The 24,326-nt window shown below is 47.3% G+C and overlaps 1 protein-coding gene across 1 annotated transcript in view; it reads right to left on the reverse strand.

Moving 5' to 3' along the window:
• DNA2 (DNA replication helicase/nuclease 2) overlaps positions 1 to 24,326 on the reverse strand; it is a 105,204-nt gene that overhangs the window by 13,351 nt on the left and 67,527 nt on the right. The window contains exons 11-18 of the mRNA XM_044298652.1: positions 24,205 to 24,321; positions 21,385 to 21,494; positions 20,705 to 20,814; positions 18,705 to 18,929; positions 11,730 to 11,923; positions 9,550 to 9,639; positions 9,255 to 9,456; positions 8,951 to 9,040 (exon numbers count right to left, since the gene is read on the reverse strand). Coding sequence (XP_044154587.1) covers positions 8,951 to 9,040; positions 9,255 to 9,456; positions 9,550 to 9,639; positions 11,730 to 11,923; positions 18,705 to 18,929; positions 20,705 to 20,814; positions 21,385 to 21,494; positions 24,205 to 24,321 — 1,138 coding nt within the window. The remainder of the gene's footprint in view (positions 1 to 8,950; positions 9,041 to 9,254; positions 9,457 to 9,549; positions 9,640 to 11,729; positions 11,924 to 18,704; positions 18,930 to 20,704; positions 20,815 to 21,384; positions 21,495 to 24,204; positions 24,322 to 24,326) is intronic.

Genomic DNA, 24,326 nt, shown 5'->3' on the forward strand with positions numbered 1-24,326 from the left:
CAGTGTGGACAAGGGGGACTCAAAGGGAACACCAGTACCATCCACATGAACAACCATGCTCTCCCCTGAGGGAAGGGCAGTGAAGGAACAGCCTCTGAAGCGTGGCCGGAACAGAAGCCACATCGGAGTGATCTGTACCGAGTGGGAGCCAAACAGAACCGGCGAGAAAAGGCAGTCGAGACAGAGGCCGGCATAGGAGTGGGCAACAGAGAAGCCATAGGACAGCTCAAAAGCAGAACACCGCTACACTGAGACGCCCGGTCCACTGCCTTGAATACCCTGAAGAACCCAAGGCGGAGGTCCTCCGGACCTGGGTAGGCGAGCACCCAAGAGAAGTTGGGTGACCTTCCCAAGAAGAGCAGCCCGAACCTGGTAGCAGATCAGACTGAAGCACCGAGGGCGCCAACCGGAAAGAATCATACCACACTGCACCCGAAGAGGAGGAAAAGGTATTAGGCGAGGGGACCGTAGTCCTGCCAGAGCCAACATAAAATGCGAAGGGCGCTGCAGACAGCACTCTCGACCATGTGACCACTAGCGCAGGGAAACAATGCCGCGGGAGGACGAATGGGTACGTATCTAGGAACCACGAACACTCCCCGGGCGGAAGGGCCAACGAAATGAGTGAGTACCACCCAGCTCGGTGCAGTAGCGAGCAGCAGAGCCCGTCTACTTAAATATAAGGTATTCATCTGTTGCTTATTGGACAACACCTTAGGCTCACACAGGTGGACAAAATGATCTCCTTAGAGAATAGTGCAAGGCTTGCTGCAAACACCGTCTCCCAAGAGAAAAAGTATATCGCAGGAGGAAAGGAGGCATACGTACGAGTAGCCCCGTAAGCAGTGAGAAGGCCAACCCACCTACGGGACGAGAAGGCATACACGGCCCAAACAACGCACAAGAACGTCCACTCACTGCAAAAATATCACTCAGCGAAGAGGGCCAGCCACAGAGTCCCACAGTATCTACGGAAGTGCAACTGAAAAGGAGTTATGCACAAGACTAGTATGGTATGCGATGGAACGCAAACTGACCGCCCCGAAAGGGGGGGGGGGGGACATGTACCTGGCAAACTGCAGTCAGCAAGAGTGCAAAGGCCCGCCCCAAAAAGGGGGTGATGCCCAAGGTCGTACCTACGTCAGAGAAGTAGGGCATACCCTACTTCGCCCAGAAGGGCGCCATGCACATGGCCACACAGTATCCAGCAGGAACGCAGGAGGTCCACCTAGTGAAAAGGGGGTCATGCACAGGGCTATCCTAGCATTAAGCGAGTGTGCAACAATTCACCCAACACCGAAATTTCGTGAGAGTGCAACCACTCCACCAATGAAGGGGGAACATGAGCAAGTCCAGCACAGCACATACAAGGACAGCCTTGAATCTCGTGAGCGTGCAAAATTCCGCCCATGGAATGAGGGGTGGTCACGCACAAGGCCAGCATCGCATCCAATGGGAGCACAAGCGTTCCACCCATGTTAGAAGGCCATGCTCAAGGCCAGCAACGTATCCGGCGAGAGTGTAGTATGCCGCCCAGAACAGGAAGGGGGGGGGGGTTAATGCACATGGCCAGCATCGCATTCAGGGAAAGTGCGAGCAGCCGGTGAAAATGTGTGTATGTCACCTAAAGGAGGCATGCCCATGGCCGGCAGCGAATCCAGTGAGAGTGCGTACACCGCCCACGGAAGAGGGGTCATGCATATGGCCGGCAGCGGATCCAGAGAGAGTGCAAGCACCCCGCCATGCATAGGGTTCATGCACCTGGCCAACAACGTACCGGCGAGAGAACAACCACCGACCGAGGGAGTGTATGTATGCCGCCACCAGGGAAGGAGGCATGCCCAAGGCCGGCAGTGAATCCAATGAGAGTGCATCATACCGCCTATGGAAGGTGGTCATGCACATGGCTGGCAGTGAATCCAGTGAGAGTGCCGAATACCATCCACAGAAGGGAGTCATGCCTATGGCAGGCAGCGAATCCAGAGAGAGTGCAGCGTTCCGCCTAAGGAAGGGGGTCGTGCACATGGCCAGCACCGTATCTGGTGAGAGCGCAGTATTCCGCCTAAGAAGGGGGTCATGCACATGATCGGCAACGAATCCAGTGAGAGTGTAGCGTTCCGCCTATGGAAGGGGGTCACGCACATGGCTGGCAGCGAATCCAGTGAGAGTGCCGTGTTCCACCTATGGAAGGGGGTCGTGCACATGGCCAGCACCGCATCCGGAGAAACTGCAGTAGGCTGCCAATGAAAGGGCGATCATGCACAAGGCCAACCCGCAGTTAGGGAGAGTGCAGTATCCCGCCCAGGAGGGGGGTCCTGCACATGGCAGGCACCATAACTGGAGAGGGTGACGAATGCTGCCTACAGAAAGGGCCGCATGCACTGACCAGCGCCGTAGCGCGGAGAGGGCAAAAAACCGCCTAGAAGGGGAAATGACCCTGGCAGCGCCGCAGCCAGGGAGCGCGACACCATGCCACCTATGGAAGGGGGGCATGTATACAGGCAGCACTCTGAGATGAGGCTGCAGTGTCCTGCGCAGCCCACAAGTCATATTAACAACACCTACAGGGGCAGATTCTCTGAGAAGCAGGAAAAAAAAGGGGGGGCCAGCCATACAGGCCCATCGGAAGCCGGCCTGTACCCAAGGGGTTAACAGGGATCCGGCCTAGGGGGCGGCACTGCGATCCTCTGGGGGCGGGGGAACCTCCAGGCGGGAAGATTCGCGCCTGGAGAAGTTCCAGCCCCCTCCAACAGAGGCCTGAATTTTGCGGCCTAGCAGGCCGTGAAGCCGGGGCCTAAATTTTTAGCGGCGCCCGGCTGACCGGGCCTACGGAGCGGCACATACCGGCCGCCCACCCCGCGGGCCGGAAGAGCTGGGGACCCGGATAGAGCGGGATCGCGGCCGCGAAGTGTCGCCCAGGAGGGGAACAACATTTTGCGGCGCCCGGCCGGCCGGATTGTTCCGACGGTCGGCCGGGGGCTGTTGAGGCATAGCGCTCATTTGCAGGCCGCGGTGCCCACCCGCTGTCGGAAGCGATGACCCGGCAGCCATTTCACCCCTGGAGCGGGCCCTTGGCCTAGAACAGCGCTCCATATGGCCGGCAGCCACAACCACCTTGCCCTTGGACCGGTGCCCGTGATGGTAGAGGTGGGTCAGGGGCAGCAAGGCGCGGGCCCTCTGGCCCTGAAGCAGTGGCCGGTAAGAGGGAGGGGGACCCCGAGACCGGGTCTGTGAGGGTGGGAAGCCTGCATAACCCCTCCGTCAGGGGCAGCTAGGTGCGAACCTCTGCAGCTCCCCAGGCATTCTTCTTGCAGGGAGAAGGGTGCCAATGTCCTATGGAGGGGAGGAGGGGGAGCAGAATGTCGCCCTGCGGCAGCCAGGGGCCAGCCTAGGGCTAGCAGGGACAGAAGGGTCCAGAGGCCCAGTATGGGGGTCAGGCACGCAGGAGACCGGGGTGGGGGGGGGGGGGACGTAGGGCTGGAGAAGCCAATCTCTCACCATAGCCGTCTTCACCCTCGGTCCGTTCCAGCAGGGTCGCCCCTTCAGCTACTGGCACCGTAGTGGCAGGACGCTGGAAGAGGGACTTGGCGTGCGGGCGACCCTTGTGCTGGCGGGATGTAGGGGAGCTGGGCTGCCCTGATCCACCTTGCCTTCTGTGGGGGAGGCAGCAGTGCGGGTGACCGGCACTGGCGCAGCTCGACCCCGGGAGAAACAGAGAGGTCTAGTGCGTCTCTGTTGTCCCTGATGTTCTGGAACAAAAAGAAAAGAAAAAAGTAAAAATCTAAAATTTAAACAAGGAGAAAACAGCCCTGCAGAGCAGGGAGTGTCTTGCCTCCTTGGACACTAAGCAAAAAACTGGCAGAGGGTATAGCTGTGGAGGAGGGGCTTAACAGTTCTTACTTAGTGTCACGCCTCCTAGGGAGATGAGCTATACCCAAGGTCTTCTGTGTCCCCCAAGGAAACTGGGCGAGAAAGGGAAGACTCTAGTTTTCTTCACTCAAAGCCCTCCAAACATTTCTTCCTGAACAGAAGGGGTTAGTTGAATTTCTTCTACCCCCATGGTTGCCCTGACTGCTTTAAGTAACTCGGGCATATCCTCTGACGAAAATTTTTATTTTCTTCTACCTTAGGGGATCTCTCTCTCAGATTGTCATCTTCCTCCCATACTTTGGAAGAAGAACCATCTCCAAATTAATCTGACTCAGAAGAAAAAGGAATCCCCTGTTTTCAGACGCTTGTGTGGGGGTTCAATTTGAGGAGGGGCATCTTTGTGTAATCCGGACATGAATGCCAAAGATGATTTAATTTCCTCCTGCATCATGGTTCTGAACTCATCCATTAATGATGGTTGTTGGGCCCGTATAATCCTGGCAATACAATCACTGCATACCTTTTTCAAATAATCGTCTGTTAATCGTTTATAGCAAGAAACACATTTTGTGGATTTCTTGGGCTTTCTTTGCGCTTCTTTAGGAATGGAAGGCGGCGCAGCAGCTTCAGTGCTCTGGTGCAGACATCCTGGAGGGATAGAGGAGCCAACAACTCACCACAACCCGGAACGCTGGGGAGAAGGAGAGATTTCAAAACTTCCTCCAGGTCCCGCCGTATATGTGCCGCCTTCATCACTTCTGGTGAGGTCATCCCGGCAGGCCCCAGATAACACCAGAGCGAGGCATCCCGAGCCACCCCTGCCCAGCGTTAGTACGGAGACTGCGGGAGGGCAGGGAGTCACCATGTAAATATGGTGTTTAAAGGTACACATCATCTTCATCTCCCCGGCGCGTGGCACACAAGACCTTTCTCCACCCCTGTCCTCTTGTAGGGACAGGAAACACTGGTGTTGGTGGTGGGCATTTAAACCTCTCTCTGCTTCCTGCCCCTACAGAGGTCAATCTCCTTGTGTTGCCGTCGTGGTGATGCTTTGGAAAAAAAGCCTATGTAGCAAACTCTGGTTCGGTTCCAAGTGGGGTTGTTTCGATACCAAAATTTTGATTCGGTTTCGATACCATATAAAAAGTAGTGCAATACCCTGCGGAAAAAATAAAACCGCGTGCATTCCGCCTTTTATGGAACGAACAGTCCTATACTATTTTTTGGGGGGATAAGGTGAAAAATATGGCGAATCGCGCAGCTTTTCTTTTTTTTCTGTTGCGGCGTGCACCGCATCGGAGATTCTTTTTATATTTTAATAGTTTGGAATTTTCGGATGTGGCAATATGTGATATGTTTATATATTTCATATGTAAAATTGGGAAGGGGGGTGATTTATACTTAATTATTTTTTTACTTTTCATCCCTTGTCCTATTCACCCTAATAGAGCTCTATTAGGGTGAATACGACTTCACACTCTCCCTGCTGCCCTGTACATAGTACACACAGCAGCAGGGAGCTTACCATGGCAGCCAGGGCTTCAGTAGCGTCCTGGCTGCCATGGTAACCGATCGGAGCCCCAGGTTTACACTGCTGATCAGAAGCTGCCACTGCCACCAATGAAGAGGGCCATGAAAGAAGATGGAGGCAGCATATCCGGTAAAAAATCCCTTTTATTGGGAGCCGCTTACGTGAACAGACGTGCAATAGGTCGTGACGTTTCGGCTGGGCTGGTGCCCAGCCTTTATGAAACTTGATAAAGGCTGGGCACCAGCCGAAACGTCACGACCTATTGCACGTCTGTTCACGTAAGCGGCTCCCAATAAAAGGGATTTTTTACCGGATATGCTGCCTTCATCTTCTTTCATGGGACTTGTTACTCAGGAGCCCTGATGAACCTTGGACTCCAGGTAGGCTGGTGCATTCCGGATGACCTCGAGATCTGGCGAGTGCGACTCTACAATCATTTCTTGTTACCAATGAAGAGGGGACCCTGTGGCCACTGCCACCAATGATTTTAATACTGGGGGGGCGCACTGCGCCACCAAAGACTTTAAAGGGAACCTGTCACCATGTTTTCACATATAAAACTGAATGTACCTTCAAGCTTGTCTCCCTTGATAGTTCCTAGTGATCCACCCATAACCTTCTCAGGACTAACATGTCCTATTATATCACCCTCTAAATATTTCCCGACGTTATGATCATTTGCATAAATAATTCCTTCTCCTCACACAATCAGAGCCTATTTCCCTCCCCCTAGACTTTGACAGCAAATCTTCTCGGTCACTGCTTGTAATCTCGCACTTGCCCTTTCTTAGTTAGGCCAATCAGATAGTGTATGTCCGCTCTTGCCACTACGTGCTGGAATGTTCTCAACTATCCGCTCCCCCTACGACAGAAGATAGCGCATAGTTCGTTCCCACTGACAGTTCACTGCCTGATGCCGGCAGCACTGCACCGCCTGTATATCTGACACCAGGGGTGGACCGCCCCAGCGCCCCCGACCCCCCCTTGGCACGCCACTGGTCATAGGCTGTCCAGAAGCACCACGTCTGTGCAAATGTACAATAGTACTGGAGGAAGTCACTCCGCTTCAGGGGAAGTAATTAGGGAGCGCGCATTACTGCAGGTACTACGTAGATCACGTGATATCATGGAAATACTTACGCAACATTGTCTTGCCCGTACTGACTATTGTGCATGCACAAGATTTTATCTACTGGGGAGTTTCTTAGGCGGAGCTGAGGAGCTATGACTCTTCTCTGGTCACACAAGTAAGATATGACTCTTATGTTAATTTGCATAAAAGGCGGGAAGCAGATGAAATGTAATTTATATATTTGGATGCAACACAATGAACATTTAGAAATGCTCAGAGAGGGTAGCATAGTAGAGGTGACAGGTTTCCTTTAATACTGGGTGGAGGGCGCACTGCGCCACCACTGTTTTTAATACGGTTTATACCGTTTAATATAGGAGGCGGGTGTGTCGGCGGCAGAATCACACAGCTGGCACCCCATCTCTGACCTGAGGGGTTAACTGCTGCTGATCGCAGCTTTCTGTCAGAGGCTGGGCACAGCCTCCTGTATTTGTATTAAACGTTAATTATCATTTTCACCCTGGGAGCGTAAAGGAGTGAGGTATCTACGTCAACTACAGAGTGCTGATGGTTTTAAGTCCTTTGAGCAATTGAGAACTGAATTCGGTCTCCCACGCACGGCCTTCTATCAATTTCTGCAATTACGGCATGCCTTTCAGACGCAGGCTAAATTTATATAATTGAAATGCACTACGGTTCCGATGTTTCAGCAACTTCTTACTAATAGTTCCTCGAGCGGTCTAATATCTTCTACCTACAGGAACTTATATGTGAAGTCGATGAAACAAGGGGTTTTAGCAATTAAATCTAAATGGGAAAGCGAGGTTGGGCCGATTTCAGAAGAGCAGTGGAAGTCGCTCTTAGCGATCACTCCACAATTGGCAGTTTGTGAGGGGCAGCGTATGTCCCAGTTGTTTTTATTGCACCGGGTGTATAGGACGCCAGAGTTTTTGCGCCGGATTGGTGCTCGGGAGGATGCGGATTGTCCTAGATGTGGCATGAGCCCTGCTTCATTGTTGCACATGTTCTGGGAGTGTGCGGAGCTCCGGAATTTCTGGTCCTCTGTTCTGGCCTTAATAAAATGTGCATTTAATATCACGATTCCGCCTGGTCCGAGAACATGTATAGTAGGAATATTAGATGTCAAAAATCGTCATCATCGTCTGGGAGTGCAGCGTCTGCTATTCCAGGCTAGGAAACTAATAGCCAGATTCTGGCTTAGACCTCAACCACCGTCTAGGGGAGAATTCCTCAGTAGGATGTCAGATATAATACGCTTAGAAAAAGGTGTATGTTAAAAGACAGTGTGTAATGAAGTTTAACAAAATATGGGATAATTGGGAGAAATTTAGGGTTCAGTGCCCGGATTAGCCTCTCTTCTTAGTTGAACTATGGGAAGGTAGAGACATTGCCCCTGTTTTTGTGTGCGTTCTTTTTTTCTTGCGCTTAATTAGCTATAGATGTACGATGTATGATGGCGTTCAGTCCTACGTAGGATGGGTGTAAAGTGGAATGTTAAACAGATAGGAGAAGTAGACTAATGGCTATGCTTAGGATATATTAATAAGATAACCGATGTTGGAGTTCCGTATCCGTTCCATGGCTCAGGTAATGGGAAGGGGGGGGGGTTGGTCCTATGTTCATTTAATTATAATGGATGGAAATGTGATATGTACCTAGTATACTGTGTAACTAGATTACTTGATCTTATGATATGTCGGCTGACATATTGCATACTCATGGAAGTAATTCTTTGGCCGATCATGTAATGCTATGATTCTATTGTTCTCAACTGTTGGATGTATACTGTGCAGGCTATTTACTTTCTTGGTATTTTTGTGTTTTTCAAAAAAATGTCAAATACAAATTATCTGATTAAAAGAAATATAAGTTAATTATCATTGGTGGCGCCCGCCCCTTTCTCGCCTCATTGGCATTGCGACGAAGGGGGGGGGGGGAGAAAGGAGAGAGTGACTCCTTCTCCCCTGTGCTGCAGAGGGAACATGGCGCACTGACAGCGCAGCCCAGTATCGAGAAAATGGAAATCCTGGTACCGAACCGATACTGTTATAAAAGTATAGAAATTTCGATACCCAAGACAACTCTAGTTCCAAGGTACTACTTACGAAGTGGCGCCTGCTCCGTAGAGTATTTAAACAAAGTTTTATGCGAATCTACTTCGGATGAAGCACCCGAAGTCGATTTGCTCATCCATAGAAAATATCTCCCATATAGCAAGCAATATATATCAATATATATATATGTGTCAATATATATATATATATTTTAATTCTAAGATAGCATTGAAAAGGTAGACACATTCTGTACCAGATCATGGATGTACTGTTCTGTTGTTCAATTTTGTTTTGTTCTCGAAGTACACTTGTATGTACGCTAATGTCATGATGATGACAGAAAATCTAAATAAAGATTTGATTAAAAAAAAAAGATAGACACATATTTGTAGTCAAACCAACCTTAAGGAACAGAGAGGTTAATAGGAACACCAACTTGGCTTCAATCCAGTTACTGACACCGCATTTTTCTTCTGTTTCTAAAGCAGGAATCTAGAAAGCACAGTAAAAGACATTATTTGCTTTTCATAGCTGTTCGGTCTCTACAGGTTTTTACTTTATAAAAGAAGAACTTGACATTTGCAAATGAATGAGAGTAGTCATTGAAAGCCATGTCCTGGAAGGAATATTATATGTTAGTGCATTCAGAAGGAAATCACAATTTCTAGTCCAGATATCAGACAGATGAGCTTGCAATGAAACCTACCTCCTCTGTATTCAGAAAGACGACTGGGTTGCTTGGTTGTAAAACATCTCTGACCCACGCATTTTCTGGGGACTCCCTGAATTCCAACTCCAGCTGCAGAGACTGGAGATGAGGTAGATGGATGATGGCAGCGGACACACGCTCAGAGGCGCATTCTAGCCGCCCTTCATATACTAGCTTATTGCTCAGAGCCATAATCTTGCTAATAGAATAAAAAAAAAAAAAAAAAAAGGTCAACACCGATGCAGCAAATTACATATATGTGCAAAAACCAACAGTATGACAGGTCCATTACCTATTCATACGATACTGCACAGTGAGCTGGACAACAGCATCCTGGTTCCTCTCCAGCCTCTTGAACAAACTCTCACTCATTCCCAATTCCCTGGCAAAACATAAAAAAGGTGCGAAACATTATTATTATTTTTTTGTAAGGTCATCACATTACATAGTTGCGTTAGCTGCACCATGCCTGTCTGTGACATTCACGGCTCACTATCATTCTCTTTTCTTGAACATTACAGGGGCTCTGCAGGGCCAAAATCTATCTAAAGCCACATTCTGATAACTTGACACTTCGCTTATAAAACTAGAAAGATTAAAAGGTGTAGTCCCACAAAAAAAATACTTTACAGTTTTCAAACCAGCACCTGGATCTGAATACTTTTGTAATTGAATGTAATTAAAGATTTAGCATAGCCACTGAGTTATTCAATAAAATGTACCTTTATAGCGCCACCTGCTGTTTTTTTAATCCTCATTTCTTTGTCCAGCTTAGGGTACTTTCACACTTCCCGGAACTGCTTGCCGGATCCGGAAGTCCATATGCAAACGGGTAGCATTTGTTTCTGGATCCGTCTGACAAATGCATTGAAATACTGGATCCGTCTCTGCGGTGTCATCCGGAAAAACAGATCCGGTATTTATTTATTTCTGATTTAAATGTCTGCGCATGCATACACTGGGAAACAGGATCCGGCATTAATACATTTTAATGGAAATTAATGCCGCATCCGGCATTCCGGCAAGCGTTCTGAAATTTTGGCCGGAGAAAATACCACAGCATGCTGCAGTATTTTCTCCGGCCAAATACCGTAAGAGGGACTGAACTGAAAACATCCTGATGCATACTGAACGGATTGCTCTCCATTCAGAATGCATTAGGATAAAACTAAAAGTGTTTTTTTTGGTATTGAGCCCCTGTGACGGACCTCAATACCGGAATACTTTAACGCTAGCGTGAAAGTACCCTTACTGGGATGGTCGCACATGCTCAGAATCATCCTTTAACTGCCTCCTGAGCTGTGATGGGGAGAGCTGAGACACACCCCCTTAGCTGTAGCAGAAAAGACACTCCCCTGAGCTGTCAGCTTGATATAAATCTAGCAGAGCAATGAATGTGGAGATCTCTGGATCCATGTGAGGTACAGGGCTGGTTCCTCATTTTAACCTCCCCACATCTATTGTCCTTTCATCTTGCTGACTTAAAACTCTTATGTAAAATGCTTCTGACAGCTGGTGAGCCAGAGGAGTAGATAGAGGCGATTTACACCAGCATGTGCCTTTTCAACCTACAGAGCACTCAGTGAAGAAATAATGGCATCAGCAATGCAATCTATGCCTCTATGGGACCCTGTGATCACGATTGCTGGGTACCCCCCAGAGAAGTATAAGATACAAATACAGAGATAAAACCTCATACGCCACTTCTGCCGATGCAAACAATCACTACAGCTGCCACGTTCACCTGACACTACACATACTAGGGGTCAAGCCATCCAAAACAATATAGGGAGCCCATTCGAATACAAATTTAGGGAACAGGAGTTAGGCCTCATGCACACGACCGTTGTGTGCATCCGCGGCCGTTGTTCCTTTTTTTCCGCGGACCCATTGACTTTTAATGGGTCAGTGGAAAAATCGTAAAGTGCTCCGTTTTTGCATCCGCGTCCGTGATCTGTGTTTCCAGTCAGTGAAAAAAATAGGACCTGTCCTGATTTTTTCACGGACAACGGTTCACGGACCCATTCAAGTCAATGGGTCCGTGAAAAATCACGGCTGCACACAAGATTGTCATCCGCGTCCGTGATCTGTGTCCGTTTTTTCCCATCATTTCAAAGGCAAACTTGACTTAGTTTTTTTTTATTTTTTTATTTTTCATGTCCGTGGATCCTCCAAAAATCAAGGACGACCCACGGAAGAAAAAAACGGACACTGATCACGGAACAACGGAAACCGTTTTTGCGGACCGCAAAAAAAAAAAACGTCCGTGTGCATGAGGCCTTACACTGAATATATAAATTTGAAGAATGAAGAACTATGAATTTAATTGTTTTACTTTTTTACCCCTTAGAAAACTAAAAAAATATACCAGTATTTCTCTAAATAGGATAATTAAAAACCAGTGCAATGGGTTAAAAAAAAAAAAAATGGTACAAAGATTATTAACTTATTATTAACGTATAATACAGTTACCTGGCTTCTGCACTTTGGACGAGTGGTGGGAGTTGCTGATGGTCTCCCACTAACACAAATCTGTCTGCAAAAAACAAGGGGCCAAGGCAGATTGGCTGACTTATTTGAGATGCTTCATCTACGATGCAGAAGTCAAACCTCCTTCTGGTGAAGATTGGATGATTGATGCCCATGCATGTGGTCGCAACTACTGGCTGGTAAGAAAACAATATTGTAGAGCTAATCACAGAATGTACATTAATAAACAAATCCGTAAGTCTGTATAAGTGAGGTCTTTGTGTTTTAAAGAGAGAAATAATACAACTGGAGCACTATAGGCTGCAGTTATTCAAACTCAACCAATAGTGTACGTAGGCACAACTTTCAGCTATTTTCTGCACAGATATAAGAGGTGGAAAAACAAGATTTTTGTGAACTCACCTGTAAAACCTCGCCGAGTTCATTGGGGGACACAGGACCGTGGGTATAGCTTGCTGCTTCCACTAGGAGGCGACACTAGGCTAAAAAGTGTTAGCTCCTCCTCTAGCCAGGAGAGAGCATATCAGTTTGTGCCCAAGCAGTAGGACAGGAGAACGAAACATAGAAAAAAAACCAAAAAACACTAGAAACAATTAATGCCGGACGGGCCGAACCAAACCGAGGAACCTCCCCCCCCCTCCCGGCAAACCAACCGCTATCACAGAATAATGGGTGGGTGCCGTGTCCCCCAATGAACTCAGCGAGAAAGATTTTACAGGCGAGTTCACAAAAATCTAGTTTTCTCGATCGTATCATTGGGGGACACAGGACCGTTCCAAAGCAGTCCACGGGGAGGGACCAAAGCACACCTTCATGAAAACTGCCTCACGGAAGCTCAGGACACTGCTGCCTGCAAGACTTTGCGACCCAGCGGCCAACGTATGCACCTGGTAAAACCTGGTGAACGTGTGCAGGGATGACCACGTCGCTGCCTTGCACAGCTGTGAGGCAGAAGCAAGCCCAAGACGCGCCTACCGCCCTGGTTGAGTGGGTGTGACGCCGAGGGGCGGAGCCTTGCCCCGGTAAGCCTCAGCAATTGCCAACCGGATCCACCTGGCAATCGTCACCTTGGAGGCCGCCAGACCTTGACGAAGACCTTCCGGAATAACAAACAGAGTCCGTCCGGTGAACAGTCCTCGAGACCGATAAGTAAATCCTTGGGGCTCTAACCACGTCCAGATGGTGGAGAGCCTGCTCCCTCGGATGCGAAGGAGATGGACAGAATGACTGAAGAATAATGTTTTCGTTGACATGGAATGCAGAGACTACCTTCGGTTGATAAGAAGGCATGGGACGGAGTACTGCCTTGTCTTGATGCAGAATAAGTAAGGGTTCTTTACGGGACAGTGCTGCCAACTCTGAAACGCACCTGATGGAAGTGATGGCCACCAGGAATGCCACCTTCCAGGAGAGAACACGGTGGGGCACTGTGTCCAAAGGCTCAAACAGATCCGACTGGAGGGAGCCCAGCACCAAGCTTCAAGGCCCACTTGGGCAAGGGGGGACATTAATGAGGGACAGTGTGGGGCACCCCTTGTAGGAATGTCCTAACCGGAGCCTGGACGACACCGACTTCCTGGCCTTAATTATGGTGCGGATGACTCTGTCAGAGAAACCACGTTGCTTCAGAATGGAGGTTTTTAACAGCCACACAGTCAAACGTAGCGACTCTAAATGCTGGTGAAAGACAGGACCCTGAGAGAGAAGATCGGTGTGAGCGGAAGGCGCCACGGAGTGTCTCCCAGGAGATGAATGACGTCTGTGTACCATGCGTGACGGAGCCAGTCTGGAGTGAAGAGGACCGTCTGGATACCCATCATCTTGATCCTGCGTAAGACTCGGGGCAGGAGGGGGAAGAGGCCGAAATACGTACACCAGAGAACCCATCCCATGGTTGCACCAGTGCGTCTACTGCGTGTGCCCTTGAATCTCTTGTTCCAGAGAAGAAGACTGGGAGCTTGTGGTTGAGTCCAGAAGCCATCAAGTCCACCTCTGGTTGACCCCACCTGAGGCAGATCTCTTGAAACACCTCCAGGTGTAGAGAGCATACCCCCAGGTCCACAGTCATCCGGCTGAGGAAATCCGCTGTCCAGTTTTCCACTCCCGGAATGTAGACTGCCGACAAAGCTGGCACGTGGGACTCCACCCACCTCATGATCTTGGCTGAATCCGCCATCATTGCTCGATTGAGAGTTCCTCCTTGATGATTGATATAGGCCACTGCCGTGGTATTGTCAGACTGTACCCTGATCGACCGGCCCAGGAGAAGAGGGGTCCAATGAAGAAGGGACAGATGAATGGCTCGGAGCTCCGACCGAGACCACACTCCTTGGACCGTCCTGGGCCGGAAGACTCCGCCCCAGCCTTGGAGGCTGGCATCGGTTGTGATGACCATCCATGAGATCGGAAGAAAGGATTTTCCTGACTCCAGAGTTGGGGTCGAAAGCCACCACCTGAGTGCCTACCGCACCTTTGGGGGTAAGACTATGTGACGGTCCAGAGACTCTGATGACTTGTCCCAAAGGGACAAGATTGCCCGCTGAAGTGACAGAGTGAAATTAGGCAAACGGAACCGCTTCGAAAGAAGCAAACCATTGCCCCCAGGAAATTCCTGCAGAACCGAATAGACGGGATTCTGCGCTGAAGTAAAAGAATGATAGACCGACGAGGGGCCAGCCTCTTCTCCCGAGGCAGGTGCACCACTGCCGTGTCGAGGCTCATACCTAAAAAAGCGATCCGTCTGGCCGGACGCAGTGAAGACTTTTGAAAGTTCACCAACCACCCGAACCGCACCATGGTATCCAGGGTGATACGCAGGCTTCCTCGTTCTGCCCAAAGGACGCCGCTTTGACCAGGATGTCATCCAGATACGGGATAAGGGTGATGCCCTTGGTACAAAGTGCCAGGAGAGGAACGAGACCTTTGTAAAGACTCGTGGCGCCATCGCCAGGCCAAAGGGCAGGGCGATGAACTGATAGTGGTGGGGGCCCACTACAAAGCGGAGGAACAACTGATGTGCCTGAGCAATTGGGAAATGTAAACACGTGTACCGAATGTCTATGGAAGAGAGGAATTCGCCCCGTTCCAGAGAAGCAATCACAGAGCGAAGGGACTCCATTCTGAAGTGTTGCACCCAGAGAAACCGGTTCAGCAACTTGAGGTCCAGGATTGGGCGAACTGACCCCTCTTTTTTGGGGACGACAAACAAGTTGGAATAGAAACCCGTGAATTGTTTCGCCAAAGGAATCGGGGCAATCACACCTCGCACGAGGAGAGACTGGATCGCCTCGAAAAAGGCTGCCGCCTGACCTGGATCCCTGGGAGGTTGGGAGGGAAAGAAACGATGTAGAGGAGGGGATGCGAACTCTATTCTGTAACCCGAGGTTACAATCTTGAGCGCCCATACGTCGGAGATGTGGGGCCCACCTCACTTCCCGCCTCTTCATGCCGAGGGCTGCTTGCCGGACGAAGGACGGGCGGACTGCGTCCGTGTGGTGCCAGGATGGTTGAGGCCTAAAGAATGGCTTTTTGCGCTGGTCCTGCGTGGAGGATCTGCTGCTGCCTGGCGCATGCCGGTGAAGCGACGAAAGGACTGAGTCCGGGCATTAGTCTAACGCGAAACGTGTGTCTGGATTTGCCCTGCGGGAGGTGGGTACTCTTACCACCCGTGGCCTCGGAGATGATTTCATCCAACCGCGCCCCAAACAACCGGGAGCCAGCAAACGGAAGGCTTGTAAGGGACTGCTTTGACGATGCGTCCGCTGTCCACACTTTCAGCCAGAGCTCGTGTCTCAAGGTAACCGCGAGAGCTGATGAGCGGGCAACCAGAGACCCTGCGTCTAAGGACATTTCGCAGAGGTACTTCCACGCTGGTGAGATCTGTAGAGCCAAGGAATGGAGTTCAGGGAGTGGAACATCCGCCGTCATGTCCTGGTCTAGCCGGAGTGCCCAGTGCGAGACCGCCTTAGCCACCCAAGCGGAGTGGAAAATTGTCCGGAGCGCTGAGACACTTGCCGCGAAGATGGACTTCACCCAAGATTCCATGCGGCGATCAACGGGATCCTGAAAGGCTGAGCCATCAGCCACTGGGATGGCGGTGTTCTTGGCCAGGTGTGCTACCAGAGGATCCACCTTAGGGGGTGAAGACCATTTAGACACCCATTGTGTCTGAAAGGGATACAGCAGATCCAGTCGCTTTGAAGTGCTAAAGCGACGTTCCGGATGGTCCCACGCCCGAGCCACGACAACTGAAAAGTTGTCGTGCAGGGGGAAGGCTTTAGGAGTCACTCCCTGGTGACTGGTGGAGGGGGAGTCATCCTGGAAGGTGTCACGGACAGCAGTAACTAAGCTGTCAACCATGGAAGCAATCTTGGAAGATTGTTCCAGATCCATATTGGAGTCTGAATCAACAATCTCCCCATCCGACAATCCTTCCCCTGGTAGGGAGGACACGTCCGAGCGCTACACAAAAAGGGGGGGGGGGGGGGGATGCTGAGGAGTCAAAGAAGGATTGACGTCCTGTTCTGGGCAGTTTGTGAGAAGGTCTGCCCCAAAGGTGCTCTGCGGAGGAGGGTGCGGACTGCGCAGGTGGAGATTTATCGACCCATGAGAGTAAGGGTGGATTAGGATATCTTAGAGAGGTCCTCCACTGCCCGGGAGGCAGGGTGGTCATGCAGTGATCATTTGCTGGCAGGCTGTAGATGCGATTTTTTTAACCCTTGAAAGGTATATCAGACGCTGTTTTGTTAACAGATCCACAAAACACGGACACAGCGGATCTGCAAAACACGGACACCAGCAATGTGCTTTTTGCCAGAACTATATAGAAAATGCCTTTTTGTGGACAAGAATAGGACATGTTCTATAGGCTCTACCAAAAACGCAGTGTTCGCCGGATCGGGCCTGATCTTGTGCACACACTTGCATTCAGTCCGCCCCACACCGCAGTGACAGAAATATTTTTTTTTCTGATCACTGCAAAATCGCTGCGGTGCTATAAAGATCACTTTTGAGGGGCATGGCAATTTTTTAAAAAGTTGTCTTTTACAGAGATATTTATCTCACACAGTATGGGTATATGTAAAAATACACCCCAAAACACATTGCCCTACTTCTTCGGAGTACGGCGATACCACGTGTGACACTTTTTTGCAGCCTAGGTGCGCAAAGGGGCCCAAATTCCAATGAGTATCTTTACGATTTCACAGGGCATTTTTTACGCATTTGGATTCCAAACTACTTCTCACGCTTTAGGTCCCCTAAAATGCCAGAGCAGTATAAATACCCCACAAGTGACCCCATTTTGGAAAGAAGACACCCCAAGGTATTCCGTGAGAGGTATAGTGAGTTCATGTAAAATTCTATTTTTTGTCACAAGTTAGTGGAATATGAGACTTTGTAAGAAAAAAAAATAATAAAATCATTTTCCGCTAACTTGTGACAAAAAATAAAAACTTCCATGAACTTACTATGCCCATCAGCGAATACCTTAGGGTGTCTAATTTCTGAAATGGGGTCATTTGTGGGGTGTTTCTACTGTTTGGGCATTGTAGACCCTCAGGAAACATGACAGGTGCTCAGAAAGTCAAAGTGCATAAATTCAAATTTTTGCACCATAGTAACTATTACCCAAACCAATAAATATACACTTATTGCATTTTTTTTTTTAAATCAAAGACATGTAGAACAATACATTTAGAGAAAAATGTATATAGAAATGTAGTTTTAATTGAAACATTTTACAACAGAAAGTGAAAAATTTAATTTTTTTGCAAAAATTTCAGTCAATTTTGATTAATATAAAAAAAAAAAAGTAAAAATGTCAGCAGCAATGAAATACCACCAAATGAAAGCTCTATTAGTGAGAAGAAAAGGAGGTAAAATTCATTTGGGTGGTAAGTTGTATGACCGAGCAATAAACCGTGAAAGTAGTGTAGTGCAGAATTGTAAAAAGTGGTCTGGTCATTAAGGGGGTTTAAGCTAGGGGAGCTGAGCTGGTTACAAATGGTGCCCGCTCGCAAGCCGAGCAGGCATCATAGTGACTGGGTGCCTGCTGTTTTAAACAGCAAGCACCCGGGACTAATGTATTGGATAGACGAGAATATTGATCGCATACATTCAATCATTAAGATGCCATGGTCAAATGTGACCACGGCATCTGAGAAGAAAAGAACGGGAATGCGCGCTCCAAGCATTGCTCCGGTCCCCCTGGGGCAAGGATTGGGGGAGCTGGATGTAGTGTGCAACAGCCCCTGTACTCGAGAGCATGCCTGTGGCAGGGTTCCATAGGAACACAATGTAAGGCATCAAGCACACGACCGTTGTTTTGGTCCGCATCAGAGCCGCAGTATTTACAGCTTTGATGTGGACCCATTCACTTCAATGGGGCCGCAAAAGATGCGGACAGCACTCAGTGTGCAGTGCGCATCCGTTGCTCCGTTCTGTGGTCCACAAAAAAAATATAACCTGTCCTATTCTTGTCCGTTTTGCGGACAAGAATAGGCAGTTATATTAATGGCTGTCCGCACCATTCCGCAAATTGCGGAATGCACATGGACGGCATCAGTGTTCTGCGGATCCGCAATTTGCGGACTGCAAAACACACAAAGGCCGTGTGCATGAGGCCTAACTGTAATACACTCCAATGCTAATGCCCTCATACGGCTAAGTGAATAAAAGTTATGTCTTTGGGAGGGCTGGGAGTAGAAAATGAAAATCACCTGGTCTTGAAAGGATTAAAATCCGCACTGCACATAAAAATATGTGCAGATTTCAGTGCGGAAGGATGACCTCAACGTGTGGATGATACTTGTGAAAATCTCATCCACTTCGGTGCTACCGTAAGCGCAATGTGTGGCTCTAACTGCATACCTGTACTTACTTTCAGCCAGTTGCCACAGATGTTCTGTAAAAAAGAAAAAAAAAGAAAAAAGCAAATACAACAATCCTCCAACGCACCTGACTGTTGTAGAGTTCTTCTAGAGCACTTAGTGACTTTATGGACTTAGTTTTGCAGATTTCTTCCTCACCAAATTTCTGAACTTCCGGGTGTATTTTCTGTGTTCTACCCAATCGTAAAAATCCAACTTTAAATTTTTTAATTTTCAAGAGAATATTATCTACTGCAGAGTGAGTATAACTGGTCAGCAAGACGCTAAAGCCACAGGCATAGAGAATTCGTACCTAAAAGAATTCAAAAAAGATACCAATACAAGCTGTGATATTGCATTATGTTTTTTTTTTTTTTTTTTTTTAACCCAGAGAAATGGATACAAAAGAGAAGTAGAAGTCCTGTCTTTAGGGTTTATTTATACTTAAAGGGAACCTGTCACCGGGCTTTTGTGTATAGAGCTGAGGACATGGGTTGCTAGATGGCCGCTAGGACATCCGCAATACCCAGTCCCAATAGCTCTGTGTGCTTTTTTGGCAAAAAAACCCCCGATTTGATACATATGCAAATTAACCTGAGATGAGTCCTGTCCCTGACTCATCTCAGGGACAGGACTCGTCTCAGGTTAATTTGCATATTTTTAAAATATTTTTATTGATTTTTTACACAATAAAAGCACACAGAGCTATGGGGACTGGGTATAGCGGATGTGCTAGCGGCCATCTAGCAACCCATGTCCTTAGCTCTATACACAAAATCCCGGTGACAGGTTCCCTTTAACATATCCGTAATGTGTGTATTTGTTCCTTGTTTTGTGTCTGTATTTTATGCAATCTTACAAAAGCAGCACTAAACAAAATAGAACAAATTAAAGAAAGATTGATATTGGACACCCTTATTTGATCTGTAATAAATTTTATATAGATGTTTGAATGAACCCTGTTACTTTTGTTCCACTCCTTTGTTTGCCTTAAAAAAGAACTGCGTGTGCGATTCTAACCTTAAAACAATTTCAAATACAGTTCATTATTATGCACAAGAAAGGAGGGGAAAAAAAGAAAGAAAAAAAGCTTGAAATAAAAAAGGGATAGAAGGCCATGCATATTTACAGTAGCAAGTTTTCTTCTGCCTGGAATGGTAGAAGACTAGTCCAGGAGTCCTCCCCATTATGTGCATATGCTCAGGATTTCTGTCTACGCATTGCACGCTCAGTTTGCAGACACAAAGCAGGAGAACAGGAGTGAATATAAAGAATGGAATTTGGACTGGCCCCTTTAAAGATGTATATCTACAATTAGATGTGCGGAGAGAGATCTTGATCTGCAATACCTCAGTTTTATAATGTATAGAAGATGCAAACTTCATCAACTGCAACATATAACGCTATCAATTCAAAAACTCTCTGCACCCTATTTTATTATTATTTAAAATGTGTTGGGCTGGGAAAAGCAGATTGGCATGCACCTTTTAATAAAACAAAAATACATGCTCATGCAGGGGGAAAAAAAACACAAAAACAAAACAGTTTTAAAAGCCCCCCCATCCGAATGATAATATGGATATATAGCTCCTGCCATATTGCAGCTGTGCAGCCTTTATCATCTATCCACATGATAGGTGATAAATGTATGGTTGCTAGAAGGAAAGGGGGGATATTTTGATCACTGACAGCCCCACAGATCATGAGAATAGGGATCCCCTAGTCCCATTAGTCAATGAAGCAGTAGTGCACAACCACCATTCTATTGACTGTCTAAGGGACTGCCAAGTACAGTGCTTGGCTATTTCCGGCAGTCTTATGCAAATGAATGGAGTGGTGCTCATGTATTTGCAATACTGCTTCACTCACACAGGTATGCCCAGTTCCCGGGATCAGTTGAGTTCCCCGTGTGAGACCCCCAGTGATCATACAGTTTTTCCCTATCCTGTGGACAGGAGATAAATATTGTTAGTGGGTTAAGCCCTTTAATCATTGTCTAAAAAGATAAATGACGAATACCTACGCAGCCTTAGCTTCCATACGCCAGGCAGAAAGACAAAAGTCACATCACAATTGTGTTTAACTTACTAAAGTGCAGATGGTGGTGGTCTTCCCTGTTCCTGGCATGCCAACAATCAGTGTATAATCCGTAGATAAGAGAACACGTTTCATGGCTTGCTTCTGAGGCTTATTGAGGCCTAGGGGAAGATACCATATTAAACCTGGACTGCAACTTTAAAGTCAAGAATACAGTTTCACTGCAATATCGGGTTATAAGTGATTAAACATACTAAAATGACATTTTTCTATTACAAACAGAATGAACTAACAAGCAAAACACTTCCTTCTAACATTAATTTACACATTTATGATTGCCAATCTACGGTCATTTATCTTACTTAAAATTTTAGTTAAATGGGTATTTCCATCTTAGACATTTATAAAACATCCTGTGGATATGCCATAAATGTCTAACAGATGCTGATCAAGTGAAAATAAGGGTTCCACCACCCTGCCAAGGTGGCCTCTGGTTGATGCATCCATGTGACGACTGAATACTGAGGGGCTCAGCGTTACCGAAACAGCCAAGCTCTCCGCGCTAGACTGTTCACGTAACTCCCATAGACGTGGACAAGAGCTACTCTGTCCATCTAATTGGGACCTGGATTCGGAGGCCAAAGGCCTATGGATATGCCAACAATGTCTGAGATGGAAATACCCCTTAAACATAGCTGAGCAAAGACTCCTTACGGACACAACACACTTACCTTTCAATATGTTAGCCACAGTGTCCTTTGCATCTGGAGGTAGAACGCTGCTTAAATGTTGAATAAAGCCTGGATTTTTAAAATCGATAATTAAATCTCTAAGCTTCTCACTGAGAAAGAGAGCAGACAATTTAGTTGGAGATAAAACATATCGTATTCAACACACAGAATGATCACTGTATTATTAAGGCAAGAAATGAAAAGCAATTTCAACGATAACACGTCATAAAAGACAAATCCATGCCCTTGCTGCCTACGTAATTATTTCCCTTTTCTGTGTATGTTTGTGTGATTATCTGTATTTTTAAGAGGGCAAAATCGATTCATACAGAGTTCATGAGCAGCGAGGGACTGTCCATACTGCTCAAGAGGCTCCTCCCTCTGTCCTTGCACCGCTACCTGGGGTGCAGGCGCTGGATGGACAGGAGGGTACAATGGACAATGAAGGTGAAGCCTCTTAGGCAGCAGGGACAGCCCCTCACTGGTCAAGAACTGTTTGATGAGCGAATCAATTCGTACAAATTGACTTACTCATCTCTAGCATTTTAAAGTGTTGTTTAGAGAATGTCCTAGCCGATCTGTTTCTTTTTGTTTTAAGGGGGGGTTATAACTACTTGGTTTTTATGCTGTTCCATTTAACAAAAACAGCTGTTTCAACAACTGAATAAAGACTAAGGCCAGAGACACACGAGCGAGTTCAGTGCAATAAACTCGCAGCGTGCGTCAGTGAGAGGTCCAGTCCTGACCTCGCTCCTCTTGACAGGATTGCACAGCATTAGGGTCCATTCACACGTTCGTAACGTGTTTAGCAGATCCACAAAACACGGAAATGTGCATTCCGCATTTTGCGGACAACACATCGCCGGCACTGATAGAATATGCCTATTCTTGTCTGCAATTGCGGACAAGAACAGGACATGTTCTATTATATTTTTTTTTTCGGGAATGGAATTGCAGATCCGGAAGTGCGGGTCCGTAATTCCGTATCCCAGCAGCACATCATGCTGCCGCATAGAAATGAATGGGTCCGCAATTCCTTGCGGAACGAAATAGCGGACGTGTGAATGGACCCTTAAACAGATTCATAATGTTGTGTAACCCTTAGAGTCCTGAAATATATTGTAATACACTGACATAATACTGTCAGTTTAATACCAAAGATTCCAGAACTCTAAGGCCTCTTTCAGACGGGCGTTGCGGAAAAATGTGCGGGTGCGTTGCGGGAACACACGATTTTTCAGCGCGAGTGCAAAACATTGTAATGCATTTTGCACTCGCGTGAGAAAAATCACGCATGTTTGGTACCCAAACCCGAACTTCTTCACAGAAGTTCAGGCTTTGGATCGGTGTTCTGTAGATTGTATTATTTTCCCTTATAACATGGTTATAAGGGAAAAGAATAGCATTCTGAATACAGAATGCTAAGTAAAATAGCGCTGGAGGAGTTAAAAAAAAAAAAAAAGATAAAATAATTTAACTCACCTTAGTCCACTTGATTGCGAAGCCAGCATCTCCTTCCGTCTTCATCTTAGCTTTGTGTAGCAACAGGACCTGTGGTGACGTCACTCCGGTCATCACATGATCCATCACCATGGTAAAAGATCATGTGATGACTGATGTCACCAAAGGTCCTGTTGCTACACAGATCTAAGATCAAGACAGAAGGAGATGCCGGCTACGCGAGCAAGTGGACTAAGGGGAGTTAATTTAAAAAAATTAACCCCTCCAGCGCTATTTTACTATGCATTCTGTATTCAGAATGCTATTATTGTCCCTTATAACCATGTTATAAGGGAAAATAATAATGATCGGGTCTCCATCCTGATAGTCTCCTAGCAACCGTGCGTGAAAATCGCACCGCATCCGCACTTGCTTGCGGATGCTTGCGATTTTCACGCGACCCCGTTCATTTCTATGGGGCCTGCGTTACGTGAAAAACGCAGAATATAGAGCATCCTGCGATTTTCACACAACGCACAAGTGATGCGTGAAAAATCACCGCTCATGTGAACAGCCCCATAGAAATGAATGGGTTGGGTTTCAGTGCGGGTGCAATGCATTCAACTCACGCATCCGCGCGGAAAACTCGCCCGTGTGAAAGGGGCCTAAGGGTTACATAGCATCATAAATCTGTATAAAGCTGTGCGATCTTTGTCAAGTGGAGCAAGTTTGTGACAGGACCTCTCACTGACACACACTGCGAGTTCATCACATTGAACTTGCTTGTGTGTCTATGGCCTAAAGAGGAAACTATAATTAGCCTACACCAGTTTTGTAGCAACATTTGCAACTTTTTGTAAAAGTGGGCAGGAAGGGGTAAGCTGGCCATGGCCCCACACAAACCAATATGTGAGCCAGAAAACTGTCCGATAGCATAGATGCTATTTTCATGGCACCCGGAACTATCTAAGATGCTCCAAAAAGTATAAGCTTATTCACTGTACGCCAGCGGGATTGGTTATTCAGAGTGGCGTAAGAAACACCAGTCTTAATACATTGCCTCTAACTGTTCAGGTGCTTTTGAATATGGTCATTGTCTTTTTCTAGTACATAGTGGGGCCGATTTACTAACTAATAGTGTCATACTTTGCACAGTCTAAGAACACGAATCACATTCTTAACATTAGACAAATTTACTATTCTAGGGTGTGGACCTTTGTAAATTTGGATTATTGTAAATCCTGTGCTAGATTTACACAAGAATTCTGTTTGTGCGCCAAAAATTTGTCTGTACACCAGAATTTTGTTGGCGCACTTTAGATATATCCGTGTGCCCAAAAAAAAAAAAAGTCATTAAATAATTAGAAAGCAGCAACAAACCTTGCAGGTGAATTTACCATCAGCTTGGACAGGTTCCCCAGGTGAGATTCCATGCCACCACCTCCCTCCTCGTGATCCAATCTAAATACAGTACCTTGCGGTATCTTGGCCAGACTTCTGCA

This window comes from Bufo gargarizans, chromosome 6 (assembly GCF_014858855.1).
Source record: "Bufo gargarizans isolate SCDJY-AF-19 chromosome 6, ASM1485885v1, whole genome shotgun sequence".
Classification (NCBI taxonomy): Eukaryota; Metazoa; Chordata; class Amphibia; order Anura; family Bufonidae; genus Bufo; species Bufo gargarizans.